Here is a 23,408-nt window from a genome sequence, read left to right as displayed (position 1 = left end):
GACCCAGATCCGTAGCTCAAAGGTCAAGGTCACATTTAGACGTTAAAGGTCATTTTTCATGATAGTGCATTCGTGTCCGGTCCATATCTTTGTCATCGATGGATGGATTTTCAAATAACTTGGCATGAATGTGTACCACAGTAAGACGACGTGTCGCGCGCAAGACCCAGATCCGTAGCTCAAAGGTCAAGGTCACATTTAGACGTTAAAGGTCATTTTTCATGATAGTGCATTCGTGTCCGGTCCATATCTTTGTCATCGATGGATGGATTTTCAAATAACTTGGTATGAATGTGTACCACAGTAAGACGACGTGTCGCGCGCAAGACCCAGGTCCGTAGCTCAAAGGTCAAGGTCACACTTAGACGTTAAATGTCATTTTTCATGATAGTGCATTCGTGTCCGGTCCATATCTTTGTCATCGATGGATGGATTTTCAAATAACTTGGCATGAATGTGTACCACAGTAAGACGACGTGTCGCGCGCAAGACCCAGGTCCGTAGCTCAAAGGTCAAGGTCACACTTAGACGTTAAATTGCATATTTCATGATAGTGCATTGATGGGCGTGTCCGGTCCATATCTTTGTCATTCATGCATGGAATTTAAAATTATTGGGCATGAATGTGTACCACAGTAAGACGACGTGTCGCGCACAAGACCCAGGTCCGTAGGTCAAAGTTCCTAAACTCTAACATCGGCCATAACTATTCATTCAAAGTGCCATCGGGGGCATGTGTCATCCTATGGAGACAGCTCTTGTTATTCATTTATTTGATGAGCATCATTTAAATTCTTAATTTGATATTCTCGCTGCATTAAGTTGACTACACAGTTAAGTCGGTGTTGTCGTCATCAAATCATCTGAGGTTGTGGGGTGGTCTAGAAGTTTTAGAAAAAGTCCATACGAGTTCGAGCAATAATATAAATAATAATAATAATAATAATGAACTTTATTATATGAGTAATAACATTTTAAGAACATGTACATGTATAAATTATATAACCTCTGGTAGATCAACTGTCCCTTATTTATGGATACCGTACAATGTCACGCCGTACACTGTCTTGAATGATGCTGTATCAATCGTTCAGGCTTAGCTTTAAAGACCCACCACGACCTAGTGACCTATTTTTCCTACAGCATGAACAATGTGAAACTCATTCTAATAATACTGGTTTAATAATACAGCTATATCATAGGATAACAGGTTAGGCCCTTACTGACTGATTTGTTTTTTACAACTTCATCTGCGAATTTGTTCAGTCAGTCAGTATATATAGTACATTTGCTGGGTTCAACATAACAACGTCTCATTTATAGATCATATGGCGACTGTCCAGTTTTTGATGTTGGAGCAAGACCCTACTACCCCCCCCCCCCCCCCACCCCACTCCTCCTTCGTTCATTACTTTAGGCATGGGCGGAGACCTGGGTAGAACCACGTGTCAACCTTAGTAAGCCAGGTAGATTGCTTCGTGACACCAGGAAATGAACGTGTTCGTACACTGCCAATAAAAGATGAAACTGGCCACAAACACCTTATTATGTTGCTATCATTTCAATTCATATAACTTAATTTTTAAATTTGAATTCCTCCTGTATGACAAATCTGCGCGCCCGTGTGTTTGTTTGGTGGTGAATAGGGGTAGGGGATGCGGAATGTAGTCTGGCTACAGGCTAGGTAATATCTTCTAATTCTTAAAAGAATTTTTTGTATTATTTTCCCGTTTGTACTATCTCAGCAAATTATTCTCTGTTGACTGTAATCTGAATTGTGGGGAAGGGAAGGGGCATAATTATACAGTTTATGGTCGCAGGAATTATCTCCCATGAACAAAACGACGGTTTGGACAGATGTTTGGGGCTGAAGAAAGATGCGTACGAAATGGTTCCTTTAGTATACAGACATGCACCAAACATTTTGTTAGATAAAAAAACAGGAAGTTAAGTGTGTGTAAGGGTACGTTATCAGTATAATAGTGTTGGTTTATCAAAAAAATGCAACTTTAACCGAGCTGTTTGTTTAATGTATCTACATATTGAATAACTTATAGGCTCAATACGATAATCTATCTAATAAAATACGCATATAGCACTGATAACAATGTGAGCGAGACTTTAAATGTAAGATTCAGGTTTGAACAGAAGAAAACATTGTTTCATTTAGAAAATTGAACAGCAAATAAAACATGTTCTTTTGCTACTAAAGAAATTTCATTTTACAAATGCCTCAGGATCCGGAAAATGCCTCCAAGAATGGTACACACTTCCGGTACACACCTCCGGTACATTCCTCCGGTACACTCCCCGTACACACTCGGTAACTCCCGGTACACACTCCCGTAACTCCGGTACACACCTCGTACATCCCGTACACTCCCTGTACACCTCGTCACCCGGTACACTCCCGTAAACCTCGTACACCCCGGTACACACTCCGTACACTGCCGGACAACTCCGGTACACTCCCCGGTACACACTCGGTACACAACCCGTAACACTCGGTACACACCTCGGATAATCAGTTTTAGTACGGTACTAATAAACGTGCACACTGTTATGTTTCTGCAATAATGTCCAAGACCAGAAATTGAAAAATAAGTTGTTTTTTTGTTGTTTTTTTTTCTGTTAGTAAGTTTTGTAAAGAAATGAAACGTTATGACTTCTATGAAAGGAATTTCTCACAATAGTTGGTAAGCGAACAGATTACCAAAAATGTACCTGTCCTGTACATATTCTTGCATGTACTGTTCCATACTACTGAATCTGTTCAATACTGGATACTTAAAATATTCTAAAAATGAACCCCCTCCGCCCCGCCCCCTTTAAGTAGCTTTTTAAATACTAAAACGTTACCATAATAAACCTAGTTGTGCGAAATTTTAGCACTGAGACATTATTCCAAATAAGGTTTCAAAATGGAAATAAGCAATGTTTCCCTTTGTAAATGGTGAGATTTCAAAGGCTTTTCACTGTCCGGAAGTGTGGCCCCTTCATGCAGTACTTTTATTAGATTAATGGCAGACATACTAGTATCTATATCAGGTCACTAGTGACCTATGTGGCCGGGTGGTAAAGGACGCTGACTTACTTCAATGACCCACCACTCACTGATGTTGGTTCGAGCCTTACTTTGGGCGTAGAATTCTTCATGTGAAGTAGTCTTCCAGCTGACTTAAGGCTGGAAGGTCGGTGGTTCTACCCAGTTGCTAGCCAATAACGAAATAGTGCCTGCAGGGGCACCTGGGGTCTTCATCCATCAAGTAAAGCTGGAAGTCGCCACAATTATGACCTATGAGTGTGTTGAAGTGACGTTAAACCTTACATAAACAAAGCTAGCGTTGTCAGTCAGGCTTCCTCTCGCAGTACACACGTACTGTAGAAGTCACAAAGCAGGACTTGTACAAACGTCATGCATAAATCCTTAGAATTATATGCTCATTTTAAGACTACAGCCAACTTATCCAAAACAACTAATAAAAGTCAACAGGTTTGTTTTAAATTAATTGCATTTTCTTAAGTTTAAAAACATTGCAAAAATACCAATGTCTTTACAATATGGAAAATATTTTTTCATAATGTTGAGCCTTTTAAAATTAAGATTTTTTTTTTCAAATGTTGAGTCTTTTAGAATTACGATTTTATTATTACAGTTGCTAATACAATTAATTTGAGTACTGACGAAAGGAAAAGTTTATGTGGTTAAAAGAAGAGACGTTTAGTACATTGTCCCTCATCATAAGGAAAAAAAAATTCTTACAAAACCTTTTTAATATATTTGTTTTCTTCAAAATGATTCCACGGATTGTCTCTGAAACTTTATAAAAACTATTGATATAATGTTAGAGAAAAGACTTCTGATTAACATTCTAGTGAAAACAGTCCAAAGTATAAAACATTGTCGGTTTTCAAAACTCGACAAAAATATTGGTTAAAATAGAATTTTGATCTAAATACACCTGAGATCTGATGACATTTTTCTAGAAACGGAATCGTCAAAATGAAGTGTAGAATCGTTTTATTCCCATCCCGTGGAACACTAGAGGAGCCTATAGGAATGCCCTCCGTTCGTCTCGTCTTTCCAACTGTCCGTCCGCAAATCTGGATCCTGCAATTACTCAAAAAGTATTCAAGCATTAAAACTTAGTATGAAAATAGAGGGCAATATTTACATTACGCACGTTCATAATTCATGCTTGTAGGTAAAGGGTCAATGACAGATAAAAATGTTTCCGTTCCATAGCTTTTATATGCATAGTGCTATACACATATCATATGTTCTCCATGAAGAGACAATGTGTCAACACATGAACTATGCTTGTCGGTCAAAGGTTAAGGTCACTGTTTAAGGTCAAGTAAAAATTTATTTCCTCTCAATAACTTTTAATTGCATTGAAGGATTTTTCTATTACTACACATTATTGTTCCCCGTGGTTAGACTATGTGTTTCACATATAAACCATGGTTATCGGTCAAAGGTCAAGGTCACTATTGAAAGTTTTCCATCGGTAGGGGACTTCCGTATTACCACTGATGTTAATACTGTCTTTGAAGGCTAACTAAAGAAAATTAAATGTTATAAATTTGCTTTATTGAAATGATAAAGTAACCTCCCTTGGTTATGCCACTAATTTTTATTCAAAAACAAGATGGGACTGCAGAGGCCATGGATGATGGAGAAGTTTTTATTGCAAGTGTTTCTGCAGACGCAGTTGATCTGATTATCCGATAATGATTCGGTAAGACAAATACCTAAATTTAACAGACTAAAAACTGAAGGAAAAACCAAAAACTTTATGCATGTGTACAAACACGCGCTATAAATGTCAAAGGCAATAACACAAAGCTCGGATTAGGTTAAGCTTAGCTTAACCAATCAAATGCTTGGGATTTGAGACTGGTTTCGAAACCCAGGCCTATAACCTTTGACCCGTGCAGCACCGACTTACATCGGGTCATCAAATTGGATACAGATTCAGTGTGTTCTAAATGTTTGTGTGTTTAATTATAGTTTCCACTAGGAAACAGTATGGGCGACTCCTCCAGAAGACTGTGGCGGCTAGTGCAAGATACAGAAGCTATCCCAGTTTCTTAGTGTGCCTGGTGTAAAGCGTCTATACACGGAACCGTTTCCCTATATGTTAGTAAGTTGAGTTGGAGGAGCACGGCCCTGGTTTCACAGTCCGGCGTATTACCATTGGACCACTGCGACCGCTCGATAATTCAACATGTTACGGGCTTTCGTTGTCAGCGGCTTTGAATTAAGGATTTAATGAAATGAAACACAGGCGTAGGAGCAGGCTTGGGGTGGCAGGGGGTCCCCCATTTTGAAAGTGGGGGCCAGCATATGGTTTCCCATCCACCCAAACTTTACCCAAACAACTGATTTTTAAACAGTAGATAAAGTGAAAAGGACATTCAGATATGGATTTTATGTGATTTCTATTGCCATTAAGGAAGAAAAACCGTCTTTTGTTTCGTTTTTTATGTCCAAATATTTTCAGTGAAATTCGGAGTAAGTCCTGCTAGCTGGTCGGCTCCCCATTGCCCCCAACCCTCACCCCCATCCCCCCTCCCCCACCCCACCAACTTTAAGTTCACTCCTACGCCCACTGTGGAAAAGATTCAGAATTCTAAAATGACACTATAAATTATGTATACTTAATTACTATCCACTTTGATAGTAATTCATACCGTTCACCATTTAATTTCCGTTAATTGTTTTGTAACGGATTTCGATGCTCAAAAATGAAGACCGGTGGTATTCAAATAAAATATCCTCCAATACCCAGATATATCACTCACTTATAGCTATTCAATAATAAGTGTTTATTGAGGTTTATATAAGGAGTATTGTAATGCTTAATACACCTTAAGCCTATATATAAATTGTAAAATTTCTGTTTAAAGTGTAGAGTTTTTAAGGGTGATACATGATGCATTTTATATCAAGGGAAATTTTACTCTTTATACAGACAATGCAGAAAAAAGATTTTTTCTCTGAAATAGCTTTCTAGGAAAAGCGAATCTGTGCCTAGATTACATATTTTTAAGGTGAATAAGAGCGATTTCTTTTTTTGTTTTTGTTGTTTGTTTTGTTTATGTTTTGCAAGACGTATTCTAACGATCCATTCAATTATCTGAATTGGTTGACTAACGTTTAACTGTTACAGCACGATGACTTACATTTATTTATCGGATTTCATCTAAACTGGAGTGAAAAAAAATTAGGGAAATTACTAGGCTGTTATATGAAAATGTCACCTGACTCATGAAGCCGGTTAAGTATATTTTATATCTGTACTTTTCAGTGTTAACTCTCGTAAAGTACAAAGGTGTAAAATTGCAAAAAAAATTGTGAATCCGTATATTGAGTGGAATATGTTTCTCTTGATCAGGGCTGCAGATTGTAGTAAATGCAGTATATAAATAAACAGTAGGCGAAAAGCCAGAATTTTATATCGTGATAATTTCTACAGTTTTGTACTGAAAAAAGTCGTATGAACTGCTGAAAAAGTTTATGGAATATTATACTTGTATTTTCGTTATATTATCATTGTTAAGACGTTACAATTAGTGTGTTTGGAGGCAAAAATGGATCATAAAACAAAACAACCCACGGAAATTAACGAACAAGATGACATCGAAGTCCGATGTGGTTACGGAAATTGCCGACCCAATTTTCTGCAGAAGTTGAACAAACCGAAAATGTTGTTGGTCGTAATGAGCTTCTATGTTTTTATACAAGGTAAAATTTGAACATGGATTTCTTCATTATATTATAACTGTTGAATAAGGTAATTGAAGCCGAATTTGTTTTGTTTTGATTTTCAACACATATTCTACTTTATTATATACCTATATAAATTCTGTCAAAGATACGAGTTGTATATCACAAGTAAAATGTTCAGCAAATAGAAATGAACGGAACGCATTGTCTGGGTGTCACAACCTTAAACAGGGAAAAAGGGAAGCATTGGCAACAGGGTAGAGCTAGCTAGGGCTCTACCTAAAGGATGCTGGTATAAATACTGCCCGGAGTGGGATGTTACCACCGTCTCAACTGTCCTCACAGTGTTATGAAATGTAGTGAATAAATAACTACAGAAACTGTTGTATACACTTCAACATGCAATATAAAATCTCCAGATATTAAATGTACCGTTGGAAATTTCAAAATTACCGTGTACTTAACGTCAGTAATCCCTCATCATATATCAATTATGTTCGTGTTGGTTAGAGGTTTATCTGTATCCTGCATAAGGTCGTGTCTAGAATTTTATGAGAAGATGGACAGCTGATTCACATAAATTGTAAACCATATCTGTAAAAACAACATCTACCTATAATAAAACTGTGAAATTTTATCCAAATTTGAATTTATTCATGTGACTTGTGCTACCAAATTTTATTGTTTGTGTTCTTAACTTCACCCATTAGCGATAAAAAGCTTCAGTCAGGGAATGATATATAACCGGGTAACAAAAAGAGTATTTACGCAATATAATAAAGGCAAATGCATGACGAGAACTATTAAAATCTAATGTTCACATTTCAGTACTGCAAAAACAGATATATTCATGAACACGATACTCACTTGTTCGCTTATATTACAAAAATGTTTTCCTTTCAGGATATAGGGCCAGCAGGGAAAGTCTTTACTTATAAAACAAATTAGGATGTACTTTTATATACTTCTTATACTTCTGTATTTGTATCCAGCATCCACACTATTTGACTGGCAGAACTTGAAAAACTTACATTTAGTATAACCATGCGGTGAAGATAAGCTCGGTCTTCTATTTACAAAGTATTTCACTCATTACCTTGCATGTCAATATGAGGTTGAAAAAATAGATTTACTTAAATTATCATTCATTTCAAAAGGGATCAGAACTCGGTCAGACACTCCTTCAATTTCAGATAGTCGTAGTACAAACATAATAGAACGTTGGTATGTAACGGCAAAGAGACACTGGGTCTGCCAACCGCTGGCAGATACGACCCCATCCCCAGCACATACAGCCCTAAAAATTACGTACTGTTTTTCTTACTTACATAACAGGGTTCATTGTAAATGGTGTGTTTAACGTGATTGTGTCGACATTAGAGCGAAGATTCCAGTTACGGAGCACACAGATGGGACTTACGTCTTCAGCGTATGATTTTTCGGCTGCATTCTTTGGCATCTTAATTAGGTAAGTACCAGTTTGACGTTTCTAGGGGATGATAAAACTGTAAAAGACATTTAGCATGGTGTCTCATTTCGCTGTCGTGATGACGCGGCAAAAACATAAACATTTCTTACTCGGTACAAGCAAATATGCCGTGTTAGAACTCTGTTAGACATCAAATCGGAATTAACGAAGTTTTGTACAGGGGCTGCCAAAGTTCGCCGTTGCATGGGTACATGTGGTTTGTGAAAGATCATGGAATGCAACTCAGTGTAATAGTTCTGTTGACATTAGGGGCTGCATCAATAACTATGCACATAGATGGAGGAGGGCAAAGGATATAATGCCTTCTCTACAACAAGGTAGAAGTAGGGGGTTGGGTTCCCATCACAAGATAATAAACAACGAGCAGGAGAGTGTGTGTAAGAAGCTTTAAGACCTATATGTATTCATCTTGTATCATTTTTGTTGTTTTAACGTGAGGCGTGTGTGTGTGTGGTGCTAGTGTTGTGTCATGAGGGTAGTCTCGACCTTAAATGCAAGTGAGTTAGGGATACCTCCCTGAAATTGTTTTAAAATAATTACTTGTCTGCATTTTAATGTATATGTTTTATTTTTCAATGTGTGGTTTATTCGCGAAGTGAGATATTTTTAAGTACAACATGAACAAACGATGAACGCCCTGCATGTACTAGAGGTCTTATAAATATAAGTATTGTCTTTTTATAATTGTGAGTGGGTTCTATAATGTCATATATATCTTTAAAATACAACGTACAAATGTGGTAAAATCTTGGTCTTAGCTTAGTCGCAAAATATTCTCCGCAAACTGAATTTTCCCGCCGATATATTAGGATTTTCATTTTCATTTTGATGTTTCAAACCAGGGGGTTGGAAGGGGATTGGAAGTGTGTGTGTGTGTGTGTGGGGGGGGGGGGGGGGTTTCTTCTCCTGCTATCTATATAAAACAATGCACGAGTGACTTTTTAAAAATGTTTAGTTGGGTTAGAAATGTATCTTTCATCCAGTTTATCAAGGGACCTCCGTGTTTAAGATGACTTCAAATTACTTGCCAAACACCGCTGTGGATTCCAGACTACGCTTGAGGTTCAGAAATGTTTTATTTAGAAAGCCATTGAGCAGACGTACGGCAGGCATGTGGTTCTACTCAGATTCCTCCATCAAAAAAAGCTACAAAGTAATCATATTTATGACATGTACTTGTGTTGTTGTGACGTTAAACCCAAAATGAAAATTCTCCCAAGTTTTTACGAGTCTTAAATAAAGCTTCCTCTGGAAAAAAACATGTACTTGCATATTATTGTCTGTCTATACCTTTCTGAACTTTTATCGCGGATTTTGGTATTAGATTTCTCTCATTTGTTTTTTCATTCTCAGAAAATGAGAAACTGTTTCAAAGAGCGTCCTTAAGAAGACGGTGTCTCAGGGTAGTTTTATCTCAACTATTCGTCCTTTCCATAAATCAGATTACAGATCACTACTCAAACAATGTTGGAACCATCTGATCTGATAAATTTATGGCCAGTTTGTTTGTTTTGACTTATGTTTTCTTTATACCACACAGCTACCTCGGTTCCGGACGATACAAGCCAAGATGGCTGACAGCATCAGCAGTGTTCATGGTTGTTGGTTCTGTTACCATGGCAATACCTCACTTTACCACTGGTCTGTACGAATGGGGCGGAAATGCAGAATCAACTTGTGACAGATCAGGTATAAATCTAGTTTAACTAGTACTCTGCACATGAATACATGGTAATTCTTTTTGTTTTCGAAAATATTTCTCCATATAAATAGCATTTGCCAATTGAGTTTAAAGTGTCACATATTACATTATACTGTCGCAAACGAGTTCACTTCCATGGGGGGTAGGTTGTCTACGAATGTGCACATCGCAAACTATATATCAAAATGTTTGTAAGAGTATTAAGTTTCCAAAACCAGTTGATGCCAGAATGCAAGTGGTGAGCAAAGTGCTCAAATTCAAGATGGCCGCCAATATGGCCGCCGAAAATTAAAAATCATACTATACATATTGACTGGACAATATATTTCAAATTTAAAGGCATAGTCCTAGTCTTATACTAGTTTCTGTTGCAGAATAGATTAAAACATAGTATATTTCATCTTTAACTAAACTGAAACAAATTCTTACAAAATATGATGGATTTTGCATGCAAAATGATCAGAAAAATTGTTGTTTTACATACATTCTTTTAATAATTCTACCACTTTTAATTACTTGATTATATTTTACAAGTTTTATGCTGTATAATGTTCAGAATTTCATAAACTATATCATAAGTATTTGACGTGACAACTTTTAATTAAATTATTATCTGTTAATCCAGCAATCAAGGGCTAACTAAACAGCTTAGTGGGTGGGGTAAATCTATGTACACTTACATAAAATATGTGTAATACTTTAAAATTCATATTAAGTAAAGGTGCAGGTTTTTATGCCCCCGGGCATCTACTGATGCTGGAGACATATAGTGATTGTCCTGTCCGTTCGTCCGTTCGTCCGTCCGTCCGTCCGTACGAGGTTAACCAGATGGGACCGTTTCGTCTAGCATCAGTACCCTAACTAGAATGACTTGATACTAATGCAGATGTAACCTGTGACCATTCCTCATCTTCAGACATCACCTGAACTCAGTTTGTACCTTGACCTTGAACTTGACCTCGTTTTGGACTTAGGTTGCTTCGTATCGACAAGGATGCCACCGCGGGCATCAAGCGTTTATTGAACGCAGCTCCTTGCTTAATGTGCATTTTTTTTCTTGACGGAACAAATACGTGAAAAAGAACTATTACATGAATAAAATGTGTCATATATACCGACATTAGTAAAACTAAGTTACATAATTGGTGTGGGTAATCAGTAAATGATGAAAATATACCATTTTCACATTATGACACGGCTCGATCATTAAGTAAACATATGTTTGCTAAAAGTAACTAAAACAGGCTGAAATGTAAATTCGAAGATTAAAACAGCATTTAATAGAATATTTCTTTAGCAATTACATAACATACTGGTTTAAACTTATTAACTGTTTGCTAGTCGTTTTCTTGTAAAACGAGAAAGTAAAAATGATTAATATACAACATACGTAATAATGTCTTCACATTTTATGTTCAGTTGTAAGCTTTGAGATATGATAATATCAGTAAAATATGGAATACTGCTCTGCAATGACATCTTTCTAAGATTTGAATAAATAACCTTTAGAATGTTATTAAATTCTAGAAAAAAACAACATACATTGAACACATATTGATTGCTACAAAGTGACACAATATGATTTAAGTAATCTACATGTAAGTCATGGTTTGAAACAGCAACATCTTAATTTTACTTATTTGTTATTTAAGAAAGCATATGTTTTCTCATACTTTGTAGTATGAGGTAATTATAGCAGAACAAAATGTAAAAAAAGCCCTTAATTGAAGGAGGTCTTTGAGAACATATGCAGGAAGATATCTAGGCACTTTTTAATTGGATATCTTTGTATACGTCAAATACGCACAACTCATACATAAACTGTATTTTCGATTTAAAGTTTACTTGTAAGACGTAATTAGTTTCTGTAAAAATAAAATGCTTACTTATATCTATAGAAATGAGTTCATCTTTGGGATCGCATCACGCGAATATTCAGAGGGGCCAACCCCCGCCTCCCGTATGTCTGGTCCAGCAATGCATACATCTTCGAACCTTACGGGTGGCACGAGGGATCATACCCCTTACCGGAATACAAATGAAATTAGTTCATCTTTGGTATCGCATCACGCGAATATTCAGAGGGGCCGAGCCCGCGCCTCCCGTATGTCTGAACCGACGGGTCAAGCAGCATCGAACCTCTATGCTGGCAAAGTGTGCCATACGCCTGCTGCATATAAACCAGTTCTGACTATGGCATCAAGAGGTACTGGGGGACAAGTACATCCACTGGTACAAATGCGCCCACATCGGTTTCCGTGCCAAGTATTATTAGTAGTGGCACCGGAGGACAAATACCTCCACATGGTACAATACGCCCGCATCCGTGTCTTAGTAGTGGTACAGGGGGGGGGGGGGGGGGGGTGCAAGTACCTCCGCCTGGTACGAATACGCACTCTCATCACCTTTTGTGTCAAAGTATATGCCGCTTTATCCTATGTGTGGGAGTGGGGTACTTGACCCTCATCATGGTACAGCTGTACAAGTTTTGGATACGGTACAACAATCTAAGGCTGAAATATGGAATAGGCTGTGTCCGCCCGACATAATACAGTCCACTTTGGTACAACCACCCAATTATAGGGGAGGAACAGGGCTGCATGGCCCTACAACTGGTCCAAATGTGCCAGGAACTGTGCTCGCACTAGATCCTACAGGTGGCACTTGGAATCAATCCCGTCCACTTGACTGGGGCCACAATGCTATTGCTAGACCACCCTACCGTATGGATAGCACAGGCGATCCACCCCCCCCCCCCCCCCCTCCCCCTCCTATTGACACAAATGTACCCGCAACAGTTTCTGCACCAAAATCCACAAGTTGCGTTTGGAATAATATCCGTCCACCTGATCAACACGCTCTGGTTCGACCAGCCTATCCTATGGTTGACACCGGGGTTCAGGCCCCTAGAATTAGTACAAATCTGCCGGCTATGGTTCCTGTACCACATCTCACCGGTGGGACAAACGGTGGTTTGATCCTTTCCACATGGAGTTGGTGACCATGTTGTTGCACAAACACCCTACTGTATGAGTGGCACACTTAGTACAAATATACAAGCTCCCTCTCGCGTAGCGCAACCCAGGGCTAGTCATTTGTGTCAACCCCTGGCACCCGGAATGGGTATCGTTGGGGTTCAGTCCATTCCAACCAGTATAGCTGGTCCCGGTCTAGTCTCGATCCCAAATACTACAGTTGCTGCACTGCCATCTTACCATACGACTGCGTCCTTTGCGCAAATGCCCGCTAATGTATCTTTAGTGGCCTCGACACTATACACTATGACTGCTTCAGTGCCACCTGATGCAGTGGCTACTCCCATGATCCACACCCCAGCTTATGCAAATATGCATGCTTGGGCACCGTTCCAAGTGCCTGCCACAAGGGCACAGATCTTGCCTAGGGTAAATGAGTCGATTGCGGCTATGATGATGTACCCTTGGGGAGGTTCTGGTCTGTTATATTCGGATTTAAGAGATACAAGCCCTTATGAACATCAAGTGAGTGCTGCGGCTCAAGCCAATTTACCAACCAATGGTTCCATCTTGAACCATGAAACCTGGGCCCCCAGGGGCTATTGGGGACTCAACAGCAGGCGCCTTATGTGCTACCTAGTAATTCTGGTTTGCAAGACTATAATAGCTCGGGTGTGCAGTTTATGAACCAAAATGGGGTTGCCCTCGCACAACCTTCTGCAAGACCAAAATAAAATTCCAAAAGAGACTTTAAGCTGCCAAAACTGCCATCATATGATGGCACCTCAGGTTGGCGAACCTTCCGTCATAAGTTTGAAACATGCACGTTATAATAAGTGGGGGAAGAACAGAGCAAATTTCATGTAGAATTGAACCTTTCCGGGAAGGCAGTGGAGTTCTTCTCAAACTCAATCAGACGTAGGCCTAACAACTCCTATGCAGAACTAATTATAAAATTGGAACGGGATTTTCGGGATTTAACCCCCCCCCCCGCCCACACACACACACACACTGAAAGATTTCTAGTCTAACTTCAGTCTGCTACACAACGCCCGGATGAGAGCCTTGACGACTGGTCAGATAGGGTGTTAGAATTGGCCACTGAGGTATTTCCATCCGTTGACCAGCCATTGATAGAATCACAAGCTGTAACCCGTTTTTGTTATGGAATGCGGGACGTAAGTGCAGCTGAACATGTGATCCAGCTCAAACTAAATTCGGTACGCTCGTGCTTAGAACGTGCTAAGGAATTTCAACAGTGCCATAATGCATTACAGGGCAATCTGTCTCCGCATAAGGAATGTTCAAATATTTTATTAAGCAGTGTTTATTCACTGTGTATTTGGTGTAGGAGAAATATTCATTTATTAGATATTTGTATATGAATATTTACATTTATAACCTATATCTGGTATGTATGTATATACCTATGTTCTGTTTCGTTTATTTTATAAATGTCCAAAAATATATTACTGTTTACTCTATAAATCACAATACAATTAAATAATCAACATATGTACGACTGTTATAGCGCAAAGAAATCAACAAGCTATAGCATATTCTTCAAAGGTGTTGCTACCGGTATAAAATATAAGTCATAGCAAAAACATTGCGGCAGCCATCTTGGCGGCCATTTTGTTTAATAAACTTGGTACGTTTCGTCTAAATATATATTTCGTACTTTATACATTGTTTTGATAATGAAACTATAGTAGGATGTATACAAAACTGAAGATGATTATCAATTTATTTTTTATTTTACCTGTCATTAGATATACATTGAAATACCCCACCCACTTATAGATATATATATTATCAATAATTTGAATGTATCCTTTAACAAAATAATAATGTTATTACAATTTATTATCACTTGTTCAACACGGGATTGCACTGTGTAAGGAACAACAGTAAATAGAGGAATACAAACAAGGTATATTGACCGTAAATAGTATTCATCACATTTAAGTCCATATAAAATTGGTATAAAATGTGTCAGAAAGTTGTATTTTATATCGATAAATGCATATAATTTTGCAGATTTATAACTTTAACATTTTTATAATAACTTCAAATTAATTCACAACAGTTAAATGCTTTTATTTTGCAATTTTATGCATTGGGTATCATTTTCATGTATCAGCGGCCATGTTGGCGGCCATCTTGAATTTGAGGACTTTGCCCAGTGACTAGAAACTGGCATCAGGCAGTTCTGAAAACTACATATTCTGACAAACATTTTGGTATGCAGAAGTTGATGTGCACATTCATAGACCACCTAGTACCAGTTTTAAGCTACTTATTTGGCCATATTTGCAGCATGATTAATGATTCATATAGATATAGAGTTCTACGCTGAATATAAGTGGAAAATATATAATGAACACAAAAAGTGTTTAAACTGAAGCAGTTTATAATTATGTACAAAATAGTATGTAAGGAAAGACCTCAGTGACCTCATCAAATATTAAAGAAAAACTTTACTATTTACTGCAAATTACAATGAAACACAGTCATAACCTGAATATGTTAGAATTTCTCTGAATGAAGAACGTGTATTCATCAAGCTTTGTTTGAAAGGAGTCGGTAAAATGCAAGTCATTTATGAACAGATTTGATTTACTCTTCCTGTTGTAAACATTAATGGCTTTCTTTTAATTTTCAGTTGACAATACTACCTCAACGGAAGTTTGTGTGGCTTCAGGTCTGCAGAACTATGTAGGGTTGTTTGCCTTGAGTAACGTATTCTTTGGGATAGGTGGCGCCACTCTTTATACCGTTGGAACTGCTTATATAGACGACAGTGTGACGTCATTGATGTCTCCATTGTATTTAGGTAAAAAAAGAAAATAGGAGAACACCTAGTATTCATAATTCTTAATGTGGTGGATCAATCATGACAATCGGAAATGTTTATTAGATTAAGTCTTTGGTATCCATGGACATCTTTCGGCCATAACTGAAAATTGATGCTCCATAAGAACCGGAAATGACGATATTGCATCTTCAACTTTTGTTTCCAAGGAAACTCGTTCTCTGTCAATTTATCTTAACAAACTACTGAAATTAGCTTTTTTTCAAAATGCAGTACACATCTAGCAAGATATGTTGTTTAAACAAATTAATACTAAAATTACAAAAAAGATTTTTCTTTTAATTTTTTTTTCTGGCTTCAAACCTTTTTAAAAAGTCACACTAAATACATATAAAAAGTTAGAATTCATTAACGATTCTATGATGATCCAATTTTTCTTCATATAAAACAAAGAAGACTGAAAAGTGTGTGTTATTATGCAACAACGCATTGTTTGTACGTCACAATTATGACGTCATATAGCGTCAAACGTTACAGCAACAATCGGGAAAAGAAACCCAAACAAAACAGGCAGATATTTCGTGAATTTCGTCAAAGATGTACATAATAATCCTTTGTAATTTTACCATGTTAGAATTGAAATAATATGATAGAGTCAAAGTGTGATTTGTTCTAAACAAAAGCATTGTTTGGGGTTCTAAGGCAAAGGAATTGTTTCACGAGGGCGTTTTCTTACCATATCTATGAAGATCGTTTACTGTGTTTGTAATTCAAGAAAGTTAGATATCTACAAATTAGGTTTCTGAAAAATATGGTGTAGGTATGTTTTATAAAATATAAAATCAACATTTTTTGTTCTTTTGTTAGGACAAGAGCTGTCTGATACTGAATAGAGAAATGGGGCATATCAGACTAAGCTAGAGCTATCACTATAGTAGTCATTAATCCCCCGACAAAGGAGAGAAAACATTTCGTGTGTGAAGTTTAAAAATTACTAGATAAAAGTTGAGTTGTATGGGTGCCCCCCCCCCCCCCCCCCCCCCCCCCCCCCCCACACACACCCCAACCCCCCGCTTAACACAGCTTCACTTCATAGACCTTGTCATAATGACGAGTAACTATTTTAAGTTTCGAAGCAAGTTTATCAAAGTTATAACTGAGACAAAATGAAAGTGCAACAAAATGTTTACTAAGGTGTGGACACGGACGCGGGCGCAGAGCATGTCACAGGGTCGAATAAAACAGCTCTTCTTATACTGCCTATAGTGGAGTTAATTATATGAGGGAACGAATAAATGTTTTTGAAATTATATCTTATTTTCATAATATTGTTCTAAGTGTGAGAAAATTATCATACGCATTTTGGTATAAGATTTTAAAGACAGGTGCAAAAAAAATCAAGTGGTGCGTTAAAAGATACGTAATAGAGCATGAACTTCGTGATGTAAAATAAAGTTAGTTGTACGCATGAGCATTATCTTTTTATGATTTTGAATGATATTTGTTTATTCTCGCATCTAGCCACTTCGGTAAATTCCCTCACCTGGTGAAGACACTAGACATCCCCTGAAATCTCGAAAGTACGCCGGACTCAAAAATAAGCCGTTCTCAAACATAAGTCTGATTCACTGCAGTAAAATATTACGATCACGAAAATCATACTTTTTAATTAACCGTCACGTGTTCACCTTTAGTCTTAATGAGCAATATATTTCAAAATTAAGCTTAAAATATTAGATGGGAAATCTTTGCTGAATATGACATTATATTTTCAGGAATATATTTCGGTTTTGCAGCATTAGGGCCAGGGATTGGTTTCATCGTTGGAGGAGTATTTCTGGATATCTACGTGGACGCGGATAAAGTGGACACGAACAGGTATAATCTATGAAATATGTAATCATAATAAAAAGACATAGTGCTATTGCAACTGCGACAATACATATTTTGTGTATTAACACTACAGAAGCCCTTTGGACATATTTTTGACCTTGACCTTCGGTTTTGGTCACAATCATTCCCGCCGACTTCTTCAGTACACAAACAATATAATGCCTTGAAATCATTCGATCATTCAAGATGTGTGATGAAACGTGACCAGACTAGATCCCTGCTGTGTCAGACTCGCATATTTAGCTAAAACTATGTATGGGAAAGTATGTTTTTGAAAGTTCCGAAACATGCCCGTGTGTTGTTTTACTTGTTTCAGCATATCATTAGAAACGACAGACTTGAGATGGGTCGGGGCATGGTGGATTGGACCTATATTTTCTGCTGTTCTGTTTGTGGTCGCTGCTCTGGCAATGTCGTGTTTTGGTGCTGAACTACCGAGTAAGTTGTTGCTTGTATAATTGTTACACGAAAATTTATTGTGGCTGGCTCGATTTAGCATTTAAATATATCACTAACGTAATTTTCTTTACAATATAGTACAAGTTAGTTCAGCGCGCTCCACCTCAGTATATTCTATGCATATTTAGTGTGTCTTTCCCATGTTTTTCTTACGTACCATTGACTTTTTGGCCGGCAAATTTGTTTGTATCCATTAGTTTATTAAATTTTATAACCAAAATCGATTGCTTATTTGAGCAAATGTAAAGTCGTGTCTAGACTTTCGAAGATACTGCAAGGTAAAAAGGATGCACCAGTATTGTTCGTATAAAAATACATTACATAGGACATCGATTTTAAGCCACACATGATAGACTGTTTGTATGTTTTTGAGCCCATGACTTTCAGCTTGTGAATCCATGCAGTGCAACAACCACTGAGCTACGGGGGACTGTCTAAACTGTTCTCACATCCGTGTCACAACTGTTATATACTGTTAAGCTCGACAAATGAAAAGTCAATAAAACAATGTGAACTGCATGTGTGGGTTCAAAGATCACAAAGACTTAATTCAGATACGTATGACATTATTGAAAAAAATAAACAACTTTAAAACTAAATCCTTAAATATACATAAAGCTAGAATGATTCATGTTTATTCATGTATTTGTTTCACTAGCTTCAAAAGCTGTAAGGGAGACTCGAGAATCCCAAATGCACAAGGGCACGGGTACAAAGACTGGGGTTGTGGAACCAAGTCGACCAGAGTTGAAAACTGTCCATAAAGTGTTATGGGCACTTCTAAGAAATCCGCCATTTCTGTTTACCACTCTTGCTGGAATAACCGAATCCATGTTTATAACTGGGTGGAGTGTGTTTGGTGCGAAATACTTACAGAATGCTTTCCGAATTTCTTCTGCTACGTCCGGGCTATTTTCAGGTAAGATATCGATGTCCATTAGCAGATTTGTGTTACTAATTTAATTACTGAGTTAATTATCGTATGTTTATACTAATTGTACCAGATGTATAAATATCAGCGTTTTTATTTCGCGTTTCTAGGCCAATATTTTGTCCATAATTTCATACTACAAACTACATTCAATATTTTCTCGGACTGAGATAAGAAATGTTTCGCACGGTAGTTCAAACCCCGTGCTAGATTACCACTATCCCTTTCATTGGTATTAGAATGTTGTTGAAGGACAAATACCCATTTTATATGTAAATACATGCATAGTCGCATTATGATAAATTTGAAGGTCATTTGTATTACAATAGGTGCAGCTATTATCCTCGGTTTAGCAGGAGGGATTGTATTTGGAGGTCTCTTCTGCCGATGTTTCCGGTTAAAGGTCAAGGGCATGTTGAGGTTCTCCTTTGGTGTCTGCGTGATCAGCTTGTTCTGTCTTCCTATGCTATGGATGTCGTGTGGGCAGACGACTCTTGCTGGTGTCCACACATCGTACCAAAATAGGTAACTCAAATTGATGTGTCACAGTACACTAACTAAAACAGATCAGATAAATGGCGTTTGTAGGCGTGTTACAAATCCATACATGTATATGCCTTCTGTATTTGTCATAGTATATGGACTCAACCGTTGCAACTGCGGAGGGCTTATTATTGAACTTGTGTCTAATTTAGACTGGGTACAAGGCACTGAAATTCCCCTTTTTAGAATTTCATATTTACATATTACTGAAATGGCTTGTTTGTAGGACTTTACATATCTGTAGACAACACGATGCTCTTCCAGTAATGATCAGCCTGTACATATAAATAAAATATTAATATTTTCTTACTAAGTCATTTTTCACCGATATGTTCATTTCAATCCGTTGAGCTGACACATTATAATAAATGACTAGTACTGTGTTTCTCATTATCAAGTATACTTACACAGTTATGATATATACATTTGTGTTCCAGCTCAAAGATTTCTCTAAATGATGACTGCAATTTGGGTTGCCAGTGTACCACGGAGAGGTTCGAGATATCGTGCGACAGTTCGGGAGTACAGTATTTCTCTCCGTGTCACGCCGGATGCACTCGTACATATAACGAATCAAATGTAAACTTGTATATTTTTGTCCTTTCGGCATACAGTGAGCTTGCGTCATGTATGCATTGCAGATTTTCTTCCGTTGTTCTAAACAATAAATTTAAAAATAGAACATTTTCTAGATGTTTTAGCTGTAGGTCAAAATAGCAATTCACCTAATTGTTATAAACTATTAAGCCTACTTTTTATATACGATATACCATTCTAGAAAACATATAGAAGGCTACAAAGTATTCTTCATACAGTATCACTGCAAAGACTGAAATGAAGTCGTCGCTTCAGAGAAGTTTAATTACTAGGAAATCGATCCAGTAGGAATAAAAATATTTTGTATTGTTGGAGGTATATTAGTTGTCTAGGAGTGTTGCTTACAGATGTTTTGTTATAAGTATTGCAACCTGTGTGTGGGCTATTTGTTTTAAAATGTTACTTAAAGGTTTGCCACAATAGTAAAGAAATGATAACAGACTCTGAGGTTATTTTTCACAACTTGTTACAGAATTTAGATCAAAATAATACTGAACTTAAGTTTTATGGAAGTTTGACCTGATATTCATGTCATCGCGATTATATTTTCATTTTCAGTCTGAATATTCGGAATGCTCGTGCGTTGCTAGGCAACCAGACATGACAGTGTCCGAGTTGTCAGCCGGGAGATGTGAGTCCAGCTGTTCTCTTGTGTACCCTTTTGTGGTTCTGACGTTCTTGTACGCATTTCTGACAATTGCCGCTGATGTGCCAGCTGAACAAGCTGTTTTAAGGCAAGTCCTTATTACCTAACCTTTACCCTGCTTTTCACGAGTTTCGACTTGTGCGAATTATACATAGTATAAATTTAAACCTTAAAGTGACTCTGCCTTTGCGACAAGCGTGCAGGATGATCTTGGTCTGCACTGTTCGCTATTCAGGTAGTAAATTATAAGTAAACACCCCTTTGAATAAGAAGTGGTGCCGCCCAAATTGAATGATAGACCAATCCATTTTAGAAACTCGCTGACGATGATGTATTATGATGTTATAAAAAGAAGTATTTTCTACCTATCTTATACTGAAGTAGACAAAGGGAGGTGACATTACATTGCACTCTACCCGAGTTAGAGAACGGTTTTAAGGCCTTCTCTATATATACAAAACAGAACGGAATAACAGAAATACTATTGTTTTTTAGTTGGAACGCACTTTACGCGTATAGCACGAATCAACAAACTACAGACAAGAATAATGAAAGTACTGTAAACGTCAATGAATTCACAAGTACTTCTTGACCTTAAGGGCCCGTACCATTTTGTCCACCGTTCAATAACTGAGACGGAGAGAAATTAAAATTTTTACAGCTCTTGTACTAAACAGAAAGCCTTGGTTTTTACAGTAATTAAAATCCGTTTCGAAAATAACAAGGACGGTAGGGCAGTTCAAAATGGTCGAAACTGTACCAGTAAGTCTTTTCTACAGTGCTAGACCCCACACAAATAAATTGCAGAGAGAGTTTCTAAAAAAGCTTATAGCTTCTTACTCGGTCCTCTATGTTTGTATATTTGTAAAACTGTAACAATTGTTATTACATACTCGTTTCTATTCCCCGTTAAGTTACACTGGTACCTGAAACGTCAATATTGTTCTATACACTGACACCTGAATTTCATATCGGGTGCGTGACGTAATTCAGTGTGTGTAGTTGCACTATTTTTTTCTATTTAGTTCAGCATTGTCAATCCTATTCAGGCTATAGAACATACTTAATATGATATTTACATAATATTTATACGTGTAGATGCGTATGTAATAAAAAGGTTATTATCTTTGCATCGGGAAATATGCACTCGTTCTTTGGCGGAAGAATGTTGCGCTCCTCAAGTCGCGCAATATTTCCGCAGAAGAACTCGTGCATATTTCCCGATACTAAGCTAATAACCTATAATAACTATATCAATAAATACTGTTAAAACCAAATAAATTGCACTGTTCGCAAACAATCAAAAGTTTACCTTTTCAAAGACACAATATTAACATTTACACACATAAAAGTAGTATTTCCAATTCAAAGGATGGGCAGATGTATAAAATGTTTTACAAACATTACTATACACCATTTTAAAATCATGTTTGTCGTTATTGCAGGGCGAAGTTTCTGCACTCACATTTAAATCTTTATTTCAGATCAATTCATGAAAACCACAGAACTATAATGTGCGGTTCAAACCGATTTTTTGTTCGCTTACTCGGTAAGCATGTCATTAGCATCTTTCAAACTTGACTTTCATACACATGGCACTTAGCCTGTGGTGCCATGGAAAACTCGTGCATTCTGTATACATTTTAAGGATTTTACTGTATATTTTTCATATCAGGCTTATTAGCGTTCTCGAAGTTTCCATCCCGAACATATATGTATTTACATGTAGGTTTTATCCAATGGTATTGTTTCAAAGTGAAATAATTCTTTCTTACTAATAAATGAATGGTTCCGCAAAGGTATTCATAATTTTTCAGGTACAGTCCCCGGAGCAGTGATTATGGGCGTGGCTACAGACGCCGGATGTCTAATTTGGCAGACGGAGTGCGGAGAAAATACTTCATGTTGGCTCTATGATATTTCCATTGTTAGCCGGAACTACTTTATATTTGGAGTGGTATCGAAACTACTTTCTGCGTGCTTCTTCTTTTGTGCTCTATGGTTTTATAAGCCTCCAAAGACAACAGAATTTGAAGTTGACACACACAAAGATATAGCTCAAACAAATAATGCGTTTGAAGCCGAAAATAAAGAACAAACACATTTATAGCTTGTGAAACATTAGCATAGAAAGATGATTATATAAATATATATTTAAAGAAATCATACACGGTGTTGTTTACGATTGTCATACTAGTTATCGTTATTATCTATAAAGCAGTCAGTCGTATGGAATAAAAAGACGTGTGAATAAACAATGTGAGTTGTACTTCACACTGATCATGGCTGACAGTGAACTATCTGGTCTGGCACGTGTAGTATTCGTACGCCGCCCAGAATATCTTCAATACCAGTCACACCGAGGCGTGTTTTTTTCTATCTCAGTCAAGAAGTTAAACGTGGTTGTCGTTTTAAAACATAACTCTGACAATAGTTAAAACTGATTTCTTACAAGAAATAAGATGAAGTACGGTTTTCCGTTAGGGCTAGCGTCTTCTCCATATGAACGTGAAACGCGAAGGTACGATTGTTCAGTGACAAAGCGCGACAATACGATGGCGATAACACGACAGTACGATGGCAAAGAGCGACAGTAAGATGGTTACAGTCCGTGGTACTGTCGCG

General features: G+C 37.4%; 1 protein-coding gene across 2 annotated transcripts in view; it reads left to right on the top strand.

Annotated features, from left to right (window-relative positions):
* The window catches only part of LOC123561170 (solute carrier organic anion transporter family member 4A1-like), a 29,779-nt gene extending 6,828 nt beyond the window's left edge, over window positions 1-22,951 (top strand). Inside the window, exons 1-12 of one of the 2 annotated variants that reach the window (XM_045353396.2) lie at window positions 5,870-6,751; window positions 8,069-8,201; window positions 9,763-9,911; window positions 15,565-15,735; window positions 17,490-17,592; window positions 17,924-18,045; window positions 18,725-18,985; window positions 19,327-19,522; window positions 19,978-20,119; window positions 20,696-20,871; window positions 22,268-22,332; window positions 22,601-22,951. In XM_045353396.2, the coding sequence (XP_045209331.2) occupies window positions 6,598-6,751; window positions 8,069-8,201; window positions 9,763-9,911; window positions 15,565-15,735; window positions 17,490-17,592; window positions 17,924-18,045; window positions 18,725-18,985; window positions 19,327-19,522; window positions 19,978-20,119; window positions 20,696-20,871; window positions 22,268-22,332; window positions 22,601-22,893 (1,965 nt within the window). In that variant the 5' untranslated portion in view covers window positions 5,870-6,597 and the 3' untranslated portion in view covers window positions 22,894-22,951. Of the gene's footprint in view, window positions 1-5,869; window positions 6,752-8,068; window positions 8,202-9,762; window positions 9,912-15,564; window positions 15,736-17,489; window positions 17,593-17,923; window positions 18,046-18,724; window positions 18,986-19,326; window positions 19,523-19,977; window positions 20,120-20,695; window positions 20,872-22,267; window positions 22,333-22,600 lie in introns of those variants that run through there. The other variant, XM_045353397.2, reaches the window with a different exon arrangement.
* Window positions 22,952-23,408: the final 457 nt, after the last annotated feature.

This window comes from Mercenaria mercenaria, chromosome 10, assembly GCF_021730395.1.
Source record: "Mercenaria mercenaria strain notata chromosome 10, MADL_Memer_1, whole genome shotgun sequence".
Taxonomy (NCBI): Eukaryota; Metazoa; Mollusca; class Bivalvia; order Venerida; family Veneridae; genus Mercenaria; species Mercenaria mercenaria.
This window is presented reverse-complemented; position numbering and strand designations above follow the sequence as displayed.